Source organism: Micromys minutus (genome assembly GCF_963924665.1).
Source record: "Micromys minutus genome assembly, chromosome: 14".
Classification (NCBI taxonomy): domain Eukaryota; kingdom Metazoa; phylum Chordata; class Mammalia; order Rodentia; family Muridae; genus Micromys; species Micromys minutus.
Window position 1 is genome coordinate 36,051,518 of NC_137983.1, and position 12,769 is coordinate 36,064,286.

Genomic DNA, 12,769 nt, shown 5'->3' on the forward strand with positions numbered 1-12,769 from the left:
TTAAATTCCTTCTTCCATTCCTTCATCTCTTTGGTTCTATTTCCCTCTAGTTCTTTGAGTTCTTTGAGTGTTTTTCTTGTTTCTTCTTTAAAAGCTTCTAATTCTTTATGCTTTTCCTCCCATTCTTGTTTAAGGATCTCTATCAACATCTTGAGGTAGGATTTTGGGTCTGAGTCTTCTTTTTCTGGAGTGTTTGGCATTCCACTGTTTGCTGTGATGGGAGAGCTGGGTTCTAGTGTTGCCAGGTTGTCTTGGTTTCCCTGGGATACGTTCTTTTGCTTTCCTCTTGCCATCTTGTTGTCAGTTATTGGTTCTCGCCTTTCCCTTGTACCTGGCCTGTGTCCCTGGATCTCCGCTGTTACTGGTGGCTGTAGCGATCGCCTATCTCGCCGGCAAGGAAGACGCGCCACAACAGGATCCTTCTACAGGCGTTTATTGCGGGCTTGATTGCAGTAGCGAAAGACCCCGAGCCCAGAAACCAGCCCTCCTTATATATGCTTAGGAGGACTGTGCCGCCACCTGATTGGTGCATTCTGTGTGCCCTAATTAGCATATTCAGAGTCACCATGATTCAGCAAAAACAGGCAGGCGTGCATGCGCACTTAGGTTGTTTATCTCAAAACTGGCCACTCTCCCTTCGGGCTGGGCACCATCTTGTAATGGCGAATACAGTGGCTTCCCACAGGTGGCGGATGGTCTGCCTGTTCTGCACCCAAAAGCCACCGGTTGGGAACAGAGAGCCCAATGCCGGGTTCCTGCTTCCCTGGATCAGGCAGGGCAGGGGTGCGCTTTCTGTGAGCTCCGCAGAGATGTCTCTAACCCAGGCACAAAAGAACTAACTGCTTGTTGTTATGGCCACATTTTTTCTGTAGTCCAAAATGTTATATATCAAGAAAGCTTGCTTCACAGAGGATCCAGGACAGCTATAACAAGCCCCTCTTGGGGTCTCAGCTGCACCTCATGACCTTCTCTTATATGAAAAAGGGAAGGAGCATGGCACCCAGCTCTGGACACACTGGATGCTCAAAATAAGCTATGGAGCACAGGCACGGTAAAGGAAAAGAGAGTAAAGGTCAAGAGGAAAAACGTTCTAGCATGCAGTGTCGATGAAATCTCTTCCTTCATGAAGGACATACTGCTGTCTCACCATCATCAATTGAAAAGCTGCAAATCAACTTCACAAAATAGCTAGAAACCTATTAAAATGAACTTGTACAAACATAAGAATATGGTAAATGCTGGTCACATTAAAGTTAAGAGAAAAGTCATTACAACTTTTTCTATATTAGATTCATTTTTTAAAGTCTGTTTCTACAGTCCCCATGTTCTCTGTCCCACAAGGTCTAAAAGCTTGAAGTAAAGCTGCTTGTCCAATCTGGGTTAAAGGCAAGCAAAGGTGGGTCAGATGTCCAATACAGTTTCTTGGTCACCATTGTCAGGGCACTCAGGAAGCTCACGGGTCAGCATAATTTTTTGTCTCAGCGTCACCAAGTCTCACCAACCACTCTGGCAGCTAGCATGCTCTTGCAGCATCCTTAGGTCTGTGTGGGGCGCCGCCTGCACATTCCCCATTACAAGATGGCGCTGACATCCGGCTGGAGTTAGCAGTAAACAAGTCATGTGCGCACGTGCTGGGTAACTTTCCACTCCTTGAGCTCTGCCTCTCCCGTGGCGTCGTATGGCCTGATGAGTTTCAACCAATCAGGGGGCTCCACGTCCAAGGCAAGGACTGATTCAATTGCCGGCTCCCAGGGACCATCCCGTCAGGTTTTCCTCAGTTTCCAATCTCGGCGGAACCTCCCTATGACTATGCCCGAGTCGTCACTGTGACTAAGCCTTGGACAGAGGCCTGGGGGATTGAAAAAGAAAGACACACACACACACACACACACACACACACACACACACACACACGTCACTCAATAATGGGTGAATGCCCCGATAAAATACTTTTTAAGAACCATACGCTTGTAATTTTGACTTTTAGCTATGTCTTGAAAAGAATCTGGAAAAAAAATAAGGTGTATAGAAAGTACGCGAGGACGAGCATTAAAAAGGTTAGTCCGAGACTCAACTGCCAGCCTTCTTGCTTTTCACACCTTGGCTTCATAAATACGAAGCACAGCTGTTTAAGGCAGAAAACATTTGGTAGAAGCTGGGTGTGGCAGTGCACGTCCATGACTCTGGCACTTGGGAAACTGAAGCAGGAGGCTCGTGAGTTCACGTCTAGCCTGAACTGCAAAGTAGGACCCTATTGAGTAACCATCAAAACACAAAACAAAACAAAACAAAACCCAACCACTCACTACAAAACACAAACATACACAAACAAGGGAGTGTGGGTGTTGGGTACAGATGTGGGTGTACGTGTTGGGTGTGGGGTATAGGTATAGGTGTGGGTGTTCAGTGTGGGGCACTTGCTAGAGACAGCTCAGAGGTTAAGAGCACTGGTTGCTCACAGAGGACCCAAAGCCATTTCTCGGCACCCATATGGCCGCTCACAACCGTCTGTAACTCCAACACCACGGGATTGAAACACTTCTGCTCTTCCAAGTCATCAGGCAAACATGCAGTGCACAGACATCCATGAAGGCAAACATACGCACACATTGAAGAAGAGAGAGAAAGGAAGTCACTGGCACAGGGACCAGAAGCAGGCTAAGCTGCTGAGAAGCAGCACGTGCTGGCACGGCTGAAGGGGGCTGCCCCAGGGGTCGAGCCCTTTCACAGATCTCTGCTCTGCTCTTAGCCCTGAAAGTGACTGACAGGCCGCACGTACCTGTGAGAACTTCAACACCTCCACACCGGCATTCTCCAGCTCCTCCGTGCAGTTGGAACTGATGAGCGAATCGAAGTTTCTAAGCACCTGCATTTTACCATGGGCAGCAGAGACAGATGTGGGAGGGAAAGAAACCTGGTGAGAGTCCAGTAGCACAGGCTGGGACTGGGTTCCAGCTCGAGGTCATCCTTCCTCCTACCGCCTCCTTCACACATGCTCACACTGACACAGTTTAGCGGACCGACACTAGCCTATGTCCCCAGAGTCTGGTTTCATTCGTCAATACCTATCTCAGAGTTCTGGAACATTAACAGTCAAACATCAGACCTCAACTAGCTTCACGTTCCTCTCTTTCAGTTTTTCTTCCTTCCCCTCTCAGTTATCCTGTGAGAAACAGTAGCTAGGTCCAGCATTTTAAACTGAAATGGGGGCAGGGAGGGGCACAAAACTGGCAACGGAAAGAAAATTTTTTCTGAACATAGTATGACCCAAACTTAATTATGAACAGAACAGATAGAGGCATCTTTGGACCGTGGATCTGAACACGCCCACCGAAGGCTTCAGGTCGGATTTAAGACTACTCTATGTTAGGACCTGCAGTGTTTTTACTGCACTTACAAAAGCGTATGGTTCTTAGAGAAACGTACATGTTTCGACCATTTCTTATTGCTCCCATCACCTCTTAGCACGTCAGTAAATCAGTGTCTCTGGGTTGTGCTCTATTAGAACGCTTGCTTTCCTTCAGAGCTTTAGAAAACCCGACCACACTGCCTGTAGCGGTTTGAATGAGTCCCACTCGGTCTCCTGACAGTGCTGACATTTGGGGGGGGGTAGTTTAAAGGGGTACAGCCTTGCTGGAGGACCAGCTTTGAGGAGCTAAGGCCTCAGGACACTTCCAGCTCACTCTTTCTGCTTCCTGTTTGTGGCTGAACTCTCTCTCGGCCACCATTTCCTGCCACAGCTGGTTCTTTTCCCTCTGGAACCAAAAGCCAAAATCAACTCCTCCTCATGACGCTTTTGGAGTCAAATACGAAAGTGAGCCTGGTTCTGTTTATAAAGGAGGAGATACTGGGTATCGAACACCATCCAGATAATAAAGGGAAACTGTTTGAGGGGTATGTTCTGAGACTGACTTTGCACACCATGAAAGATACAAATGTGAAACTTACAGGTAAAAGCACTTGTGTGAGTCTGCCTAGAACCCACAATGGAAAGAGAAACTACTTCTAAAAGTTGTCCTCTGACTTCTTACACCCATCTATACTTACAGATGCACAGCGTATATACATAAGAATAAATTAAATTAAAATGCAAAAGTTAGCTGATCTCGTTTCTTTAAAAAAAAAAAAAAAAGAAAGAAAAATTCTGCTCTAATTAGGAAAAAAAAAAAAATCAAAGAAATGGGACGAGAGACAGGACTTACCTTATCGTGCCTGATCATAAGAGACGTCCTGGAGCCCAGGGCTGAGAGGATGCCTGCGATCTCCACGGCAATGTAACCAGCACCCACAATGACGCTGCGTCTACAAGGAAAGCCCAGGGTGACCGTTCCTTAAACTGATTCGGAACGGCTGTAGGTATACAGGCTGACATGCTTCCCTCTGGCTCTTTGCTCAGTTTCCCCAACAGTTAACATGTTCCCAGCAACATGGTGACATACACCTGCGGTTCCAGCAATCGGAAGCAGAAGCAGCCTGGTGCGAGTTCAAGGCTACTTACTACACAGCAAGACCCTATTCACAAACAGAACGAAACAGAACTCCCCTCATGGAAGACAGATATTTTTACTTGACATTTAAGTTCCTCACACCCTACTTTCATTTAGTCTTTCTTTTAGAGACAGTCTCTGTATCCCAGTAGGCTAATTTGCAGCTGAGACAGGCCCTGAACCCCTCCTAATTTCCATGCATAAATCTTACAGAGGCAGTATTTTCAGGGCTGGGGACTTCTCCTGGGTCATTAGTTCTATTAATCCTTGAAGCAAGATCAAAGGCCCGCTTAAGAAAGTCGTTTTAAGTCAGGCATGGTGGCTCATGCCAGTGATCCTGGCATCTGGGTGGGCCAGGCAGCAGTTGAACCCGACTTCCTGAAAACATTCTGATTTAACAAAAGAGCTTAAGCCTCCGTTAAATGCCTGAATGGATGTCTGGATCCATGTCGGAGAAATGCTGCTGCTTAAGGATTACTTCCAGGCTGAGGCAGAGAGACTTTCAGGCTACAGGTTTTCCAAGGCTCCAAACATGCCCCGGCCACTGTTGCAATGCACGGGAAAGAATTCAGAGGAAAAGCAAATGAACCATCTTCCGGCACTTTTCATAGAAGTGCCAGCCTACAGAGGCTTCCTGGCCTGGTCGAGGGATAAACACCAGCGAGGACCCTCACCCAAATCTGAGCACAAGTCAAAGCTTCCATCCTGAACCTATGAAGCTCCTCTTGCATCCCGGCTCATTCCCGTCTCTTTCTTTCCCTGTCTCCCCTACTTCTGCCTTTCTTGTTCCCTCTCCTCACCTTCCTTTTCTTTGTTGGACACCGAAGTCCTAAACTGTACTAGGTACTACTCTTGACAGGATGAGTAATGATTTCTGTTCTCACCCCACCCCCTTTTTTATGCTGATAGGATGACCCAGGGCCCTTGCCAAACTAGGCACACCTCTGCCACTGAGCTGTATCTCCAGGCTTCAAAAGAAAAAAAAAAGTTTAAAGACTGGCCTTGTCAAATGGCCAAGGCTAACCTTAAGTCTGTTCAACAGGGGAGCTTGAATTTGCAATCCTACAGATTCAGCCTCCAGAGTAACTGAGCTTATGAATCCGTACACTGGGGGGCTGGAGAGATGGCTCAGTGGTTAAGAGCACTCACTGCTCTTCCAGAGGTCCCGAGTTCAAATCCCAGCAACCACATGGTGGCCCACAACCATCTGTGATGAGATCTGATGCCCTTTTCTGGTGTGTGTCTGAAGACAGCTACAGTGTACTTACATACAGTAAATAAATAAATCTTTTTAAAAGTTAAATAAATAAATAAATAAATCCATACACTGTAGACCTGGCCCATGAAGAATTTCCAAAGAAAGAAATGCACCCTGAAGTTTGTCAAAGAATAATACTTGACAGCAGAGGGCTTAGAAGCCATGGTTAATGCAGCCTTCCAGAGGGTTCAAGCCCGCAGAGCCAATCTGAAATCCTGCAGGGCACAGCACTGGTTCCTCACATACAGGATTTGTTCAAGACTATAGTTTATGATTAAAAAGAAAACTTTGCAAGAGAAAAAAAGGGGAGGGATGAAAAAAACCATCCCTAAAAAAATAGCTTAAGTGAGAGGCAAGATTTTTCTAGGTAGCCCAGGCTAGCCTTGAACTCACCACACAGCATAGCTATCCTCCGGCCTCAGCCTTCCAAGTAAACCAGGAGCACAATGTCACAACTGGATATTTAGGGTTCTTGCTTTGTTTTGTTTTTTGTTTGTTTTGGGGACAAGGCTTGCTGCAGGTTACCCGGTCTAGCCTGGAATGTCTAGGTTCCAGCCATTCTCCACTCTAGCCTCCTAGGCAACTGGGAGCAAAGGCAAAGGCATGATGCCTACCTCTGCTGATAATTTCCTTCTGTTCCCAGAGCCTTCTTAATGGCCTGAATGAATTCATTCATTAGTTTGTATTCATATCAATAAAAGTGTTTTAAGTAGTTCTAAAATAGGCAATGGACAAGTACATGTCCTCAAGCTTGCTCAAGGGTGGGGCTGAATGGACACACACATCATCCAAACGCATCTGAGTCATGATATCTTGGATGGGGGCTCACTTGCATTACCTCTGTGACACTTAAACACTCGGGTAGATCATGCTGAGGCAGGTGAGTGAACAGTATGGGCAACCCAGAAAGAGGCAGGGTGGAAAGGAAGGAACCCAGTTCCCAGGAGAGAGAGAACAGCATCCCTGGGGTCGGATCTGCTCACCTGGGCAAGTCTTCCAGCTGAAAGAACCCATCGCTGGTTATCCCCAGACTGGCACCTACGGAGAAACACCAGAGAGTGAAAACAGCACTTAACCTTATATTTCAAGGATAAGGGTTTCTTTCCAATTTTAATGTAGTCTGACCTGGGACTTACTATGTAGCCCAGGCTAGCCTCAAACACACAGCATTCCTGCCTTAGCCTCCTGAGCATTGGAGATTTGGGTCATAAGCTGCCATGCCTAGCTCATATACAATTTATCCAAAGCCCACACAACTCTCAGAAAATCCACTGTTCTGACAGTTTTGCTAGACCTCTACAGAGAACATGTCTTTCTTAAGTCTACATCTTACATTTCTTTCCAAAAACAGGAGCAGGGATGGATACGTAAATGTGGATTTTTCCCTGAAGGACCGAGATCCCGTCAGCATCATGAACAAGACTGCTGCTGTGCTCCAACCCCAGGCAAAGGCAGGGAGCCGGCAGCTAGGTCTTGGCTCCCTTCAACTCTTTCACCTCCTTTCTTCTTGAGATAAGGCTGTCCACACAGCCCTGGCTGTCCAGGAACCCACTTTGTAAACGAGAGCTGGCTGCCTCTCCCTCCCAAGTGCTGGGTTTAAAGGCGTGCACCACCACCAGCCCGGCTTCACCCTTTTTTCCCTTCAAGACTACACATAGAGTTGCAGTGTTGACTTCCTTCTCCAACATCCCAGCTCCATAATCTCTTTCCGTAATTGTCCCTTTACTGCAACACCCGAGGCCAGAATTTCAAACTTCAGAACTTTTTTAGAATTGTGAAGATGCCAATGTGAACAGGTTGTCCTGGGGTGTGTAAGAAAGCAGGCTGGTCCTGCTCCTGCCTCAGGTTCCCACTTTTGAGTCCCTTCCCTGACTTCCCTTCGTGATGAAGTACAGTCTGTCAGTTGGAATAAACTTTTTCATTTCCTCCCCAAGTGCCTTTTGGCCATGGTGTCTTATCGCAGTAGAAACGCTGAGACGGATGGATGTCTTAGGAACACAGCCCAAGACTGAAGTATACATAATACACTGGGTGTGATGGCACAAGCCTGTGACCCCAGCAGTGGGGACCCCGAAGGAGGATGAGGAATTCAAAGTAGAGAGTAAAATACAGGCCAGTTCGGGCTTCAGGACCTATCTGTATGGGTGTGGGGCAAGTAACATCAAAGTACTTATAGAGAGCTAGAGAGATGGCTCAGTGGTTAAGAACACTGACTGCTCTTCCAGAGGTCCTGAGTTCAAATCCCAGCAACCACATGGTGGCTCACAACCATCTGTTAGGAGATCTAATGCCCTCTTCTGGTGTGTCTGAAGACAGCTACATTGGACTTATATAATAAATAAAGCTTTATTTTAAAAAGTACTTATAAAACATTTAAAATTAATTTTGCACATGAAATAAGTTTCCTGAGCAGAATTTTCTGTGGTATATAAACACTCAAAAATAACATTTTAGCATTTCATATTTTCAACTGTCAGAATCTAGACATTCATCTGTTCATTTAGAATTAAATCTCAAGCCTCTCCCCATTTTAGCAAAAGGAACCAAGTGCCTTCCCCTGATAACCCGACAGGGCCAGGAGCTGTTGACGTGTGACTCTATCTCTAACACCTGCCCCTGTACTCACCCGTTAACAGACACCCACTCTAAGTGTCATGAGCACGTGGCACACCCCGGCTGGTCTCAGTAAAGAGCATGATTTGTCTTTAAATCAGTAACATATAGCACCTGACTTTTTGTGGGCTGTCTTCAGCCCGTTGCCCCTAATCCAAGTAGGAAGCTCAGCAACTGCCTTCAGAACGGGGCCGAGAGCTCCTGCAATGTCAACAACCGCCCAACAGTGTCCAGCCTTGAAATCCCGAATAGTCACTGTCAGTTTAGTTTCTGGACACCACACAGATCCTGTCACTGTTTCTAGGCCAATAATGAATTTGCCACTGTTACCAAAGCCAGCTTTGTCTTGATGGGTCTCCAGAATTTCACTGTAACTTAATTCTAGTCACAGCTCAAAACACTTGCTTCAAGAAGTTCAGTGCTTGTCTAACTGACTGAATTGGCTGAAAATCCTTCAAAGACTTCATTACAGATTCTTCTGGCTGTTCTCTCTCTCTCTCTCTCTCTCTCTCTCTCTCTCTCTCTCTCTCTCTCTCACACACACACACACACACACACACACACACACACGCACACACACACACACACAGCACATAATGCTGAGTCCCCCATTCTTAGGAGTCTTCGTGGTTCACGCCTGTCTCCATGGCCCCTCCATACACTAAGAACACAGTCCAAGCACGGTGTGGGACTGTGTTAAGACTCTTCCTAACTCCCAGCATGAATTGTCTGATGCTCTGAATAAAGCTGTCTGCTGCATAGGACTTTAGTCCACCTCCTTCCTAGGCCCTGCTATCCCACGTTCAAACAACCTGCCTTAAAAGCATTAAATACCTACCTTAAGACACCCCATGCCTTCACCATCTGGTGCCTTAGGAAGCTTACTTTAAAGGCCACATTTGTTTTTATTATCTCAATTAATGAAGGAATGTTTTAATACATTTAAAAGTGAGGCTATGCCTTAGGAGGTAATGTTTGTGGTTGGCATGTGTGAGATTCTAAGTTCAAGCCCCAATATAGATGGATGGATGATGGATGGATGGATGGATGGATGGATGGATGGATGGATGGACGGACAGACACATGCATTAGAAGGTACCCTCAAGGGGAGAGTGAGAGCAGGACTCTTCCCTATCCTTTGCCTCTACTGATCTCTCTATAGACAGACTCAATCATTAGGTTTCTATTGTTATTGTTTTGCTTTTAGTTAATTTTTAAAAATTTTTATGGGTAGAAGTGTTTTGCCTGCATGTATGTCTGTGTACATTTCGTATGCAGTGCCTGCTGAGGCTAGACGAGGGGGTTGGATTTCCTAAAACTCAAGTTAATGTTGGTTCTGAGCTTCCATGTGGGTGCTGGGAACTGAACCTCAGTCCTCTGCAAGAGCAACAAATACTCTTAACCACTGAGCCACCATTTCAGCCCTTCCATTAGATTTTTAAAAGCTCTCTCTCTCTCTCTCTCTCTCTCACACACACACACACACACACACTTATTTTATATATATTATACACATTCATAGATGGATGTTTCTTCTCCTGCATACACAGATATATACCATATGCATGCAGTGCCCGTGGCGGTCAGAAGGGGGCACTGGAGTCTCTGGAACTGGAATTACAGAAGATTGTAAGCTACTATGTGGATGCTAGATACAGAACTCAGTTCCTCTGGGAGAGCACCAAGTACTGTGAGCCATCTCTCCAGGTCCCAACCCCCATTAGGTGTTTAATGGTTTACTTTTTGCACTGCTAGAAACTGAACCAAGGGCTCATACCTGCTAAGCAAGCACTCTGGCACAGAGCAGTAACTTCATTATCCTTTCTCCTCTTAGGACATCCATCAGCACATTTTATTTTCATTACTTTACTTCTCAGAAGGGAAAGCATGCAGTGAGGGCAGTGAGCACGGCAGGAACACTGGAACCACCGGCTCCTCGCCTGTATTCTTTTGGGGGACTCACTCTGTGGCCCAGGCTGGCCTCAAACTTAAGGCAATGCTCCTGCCTTAGTCTTCTGCAATGGTTAATCTTGATCATCAACTTGCTGGATCTGGATCAACTAAGGGAAGTACCTCTGGGCAGGTTCTTTCCAGGAGTAAGGGGGTGGGGGCGGGGACTGTGGTAAACTGTCATCTGCTGTTTGTGCTGTAGAGAAGTGGGCTCCGGGAATGAGAAGACCTCCCTTGTCTCAGACTCAAGTGCTGATGTCAACCATCCCCCAAGAACCCCCAACCTGGGTGAGGCTGAATCACTGCCTCTCTGACAAGAAAGGAGAGCAGCTAAGGCTATTTAACTCTGCGCTGAAACCGGCTTGACCACAAGCCACTTCCAAGAGGCTACTGCTTACTGTCTGTTCCCCAGTACAGAAAGCCCTGCAGCAGGAAGAAGCCAAAAGCTCTGCCTGGGATCTTCCAACTGGGAGCTCCCAGACAGCCTTTTCCCCAGGATGCTCTAAGTGCGACAATGTTACTTCTGCTTGCTCTCCCGTTACACTGTTCTTAGTGGTTTCTGCTGTGTGTTCTGGCATCTGATCTGATGATGTCTGCTCCCTGCTGCTCCTATTTATCTGCTCCCTGCTGTTTTTCTGCTTTTGCATGCAACATACTTACCAGATTCACTGTCTGGAAACTGAAGCTACACCTACCTACCTACCAAGACAGGGGCAAGAGTAGCACCTTCTAGTGGTGGAGGCACAGCTTTTGCCCGCCCCTCCTCTTCTCGCTGATGGGCACATCTACTCTGTTGTTCTGTAGCTGCCGCTGCCACCCTTCACTGACATGGAACAGGGCTGCTTCGGTCCTCCAGAAACCAGAGGCTCTCTAGGCATCCCCGGGGCCTGCAGCACCAGAATGGAATTGCTGTGACAGCAGCCTTGTGAACTGGGCAGCTACTGGGTACTCAGCCTCTCCGGCACACAGTCAACCTTGTGAGTGCCTGGTGCCTGTAAGGTCACAAAGCGTTGGATTCACAGGAACTGAAGTTGCAGATGGCTCAGAACCACCTTGATGGTAGTGGAAACTGAACCTGGGTCCTATGCAAGAGAAGCAAGTGTTCTTAACCACTGAGCTATCTCTTTAGACTTATCCTGTTTTCGTTGTTTTTTTTTTTTTTTTTAAACCCACTAAACAATGAAGACTGGAGTCTGGTTCCATCGGGGTTGTGTCCAGCTAAATATTATGTTACTTGAAAATAATACCTTTGTATTTTTTTTTTTTTTTAGCTTTGGGAGTTATGAACCTGCTTAAAATTCCAGAGAGAGAGAAAAAAGGAAAACAGCAATAAACAAAAGAAAATATAAGCCAGCATGGTGGCACATGCCTGTGATTCCAGTAGAGACAAGAGAAGCAAGATTTAAGGTCACTGTTGATTACACAGTAAGCTCGAAGCCAGCCTGAGTTATATGAGACTATCTCAGAAACAAAACAAACAAAAGGGAAAGATCTGTTTAAAGGCATAAATGTGTGGCTGGAGAGAAGGCTCAGCAATTAAGAACACTGACTGCTCTCCCAGAGGTCCTGAGTTCAAATCCCAGCAACCACATGGTGGCTCACAACCATCTGTAATGGGATCTGATGCCCTCTTCTGGTGTGTCTGAAGACAGCTACAATGTACTCATATAAATAAATAAATAAACAAACAAACAAATAAATATTTTTTAAAAGGCATGCGTGCACACACCCAAAGTGCTCTGTAAGCAAAATTATCACAAGTTTTGAAGCCAGTCATGAGAACTGAAAAGATGTATCAAGTATGCCCACTGTTAATGACTTTTTGTTAGTTTTGTCAATATGAAAGAATATAGAATAATCTGGGAGATAGGGCCTCTGGGCATGTCTATGAGGGATTAGCTGGATGGGAAGATCCACCCACTGTGGGTAGTGCCATTCCCTAGTCAGGGACGTACAGAAAAAGAACTGGGCAACAGTAAGCATACACTCACTGCTCTGTTTCATTGCTGTGCTGTGCTGAGCTCCCCCAAGTTCCTACCGCTGTGACTTCCCTGCAGGGCAAACTGCAATCTCAGCTGTGTCGAGGAGCAAACCCTTTCTCGATTAAGTTGCTTTTGTCGACAGTATTTTAGCACAGCAATAAAAAAAATGAAGAAACTCACTTTCCAAGACGTGTAAGAGTATGTGGGAGGAAGAGTGACTAACGCCTCTCGAGAGTGAGCATGGCAGTCTGTCCATGAGTCACTGCTGACTCTTAGCCCAGCATACAGACACATGGCCCAGAGGACCACCCCTGAGATTCCTGGCTGGGCTTATCTCTCACATCTTGCTATGTAAGAAATAAAAAAAAAAAAAAAAAATGCATCAGCAAAGAGCTATTTCTTTCCAGGACTTCTCTCTCTCGAATAGTTACTGTCTCTCGAGTCTTAGAAATAACAACTTGCCTGACAGCCCCAGGTTG

The 12,769-nt window shown here is 46.2% G+C and overlaps 1 protein-coding gene across 1 annotated transcript in view; it reads right to left on the reverse strand.

Moving 5' to 3' along the window:
* The window catches only part of GSR (glutathione-disulfide reductase), a 42,297-nt gene that overhangs the window by 13,244 nt on the left and 16,284 nt on the right, over positions 1-12,769 (reverse strand). The window contains exons 6-8 of the mRNA XM_080928779.1: positions 6,729-6,783; positions 4,203-4,302; positions 2,780-2,866 (exon numbers count right to left, since the gene is read on the reverse strand). Coding sequence (XP_080784905.1) covers positions 2,780-2,866; positions 4,203-4,302; positions 6,729-6,783 — 242 coding nt within the window. The remainder of the gene's footprint in view (positions 1-2,779; positions 2,867-4,202; positions 4,303-6,728; positions 6,784-12,769) is intronic.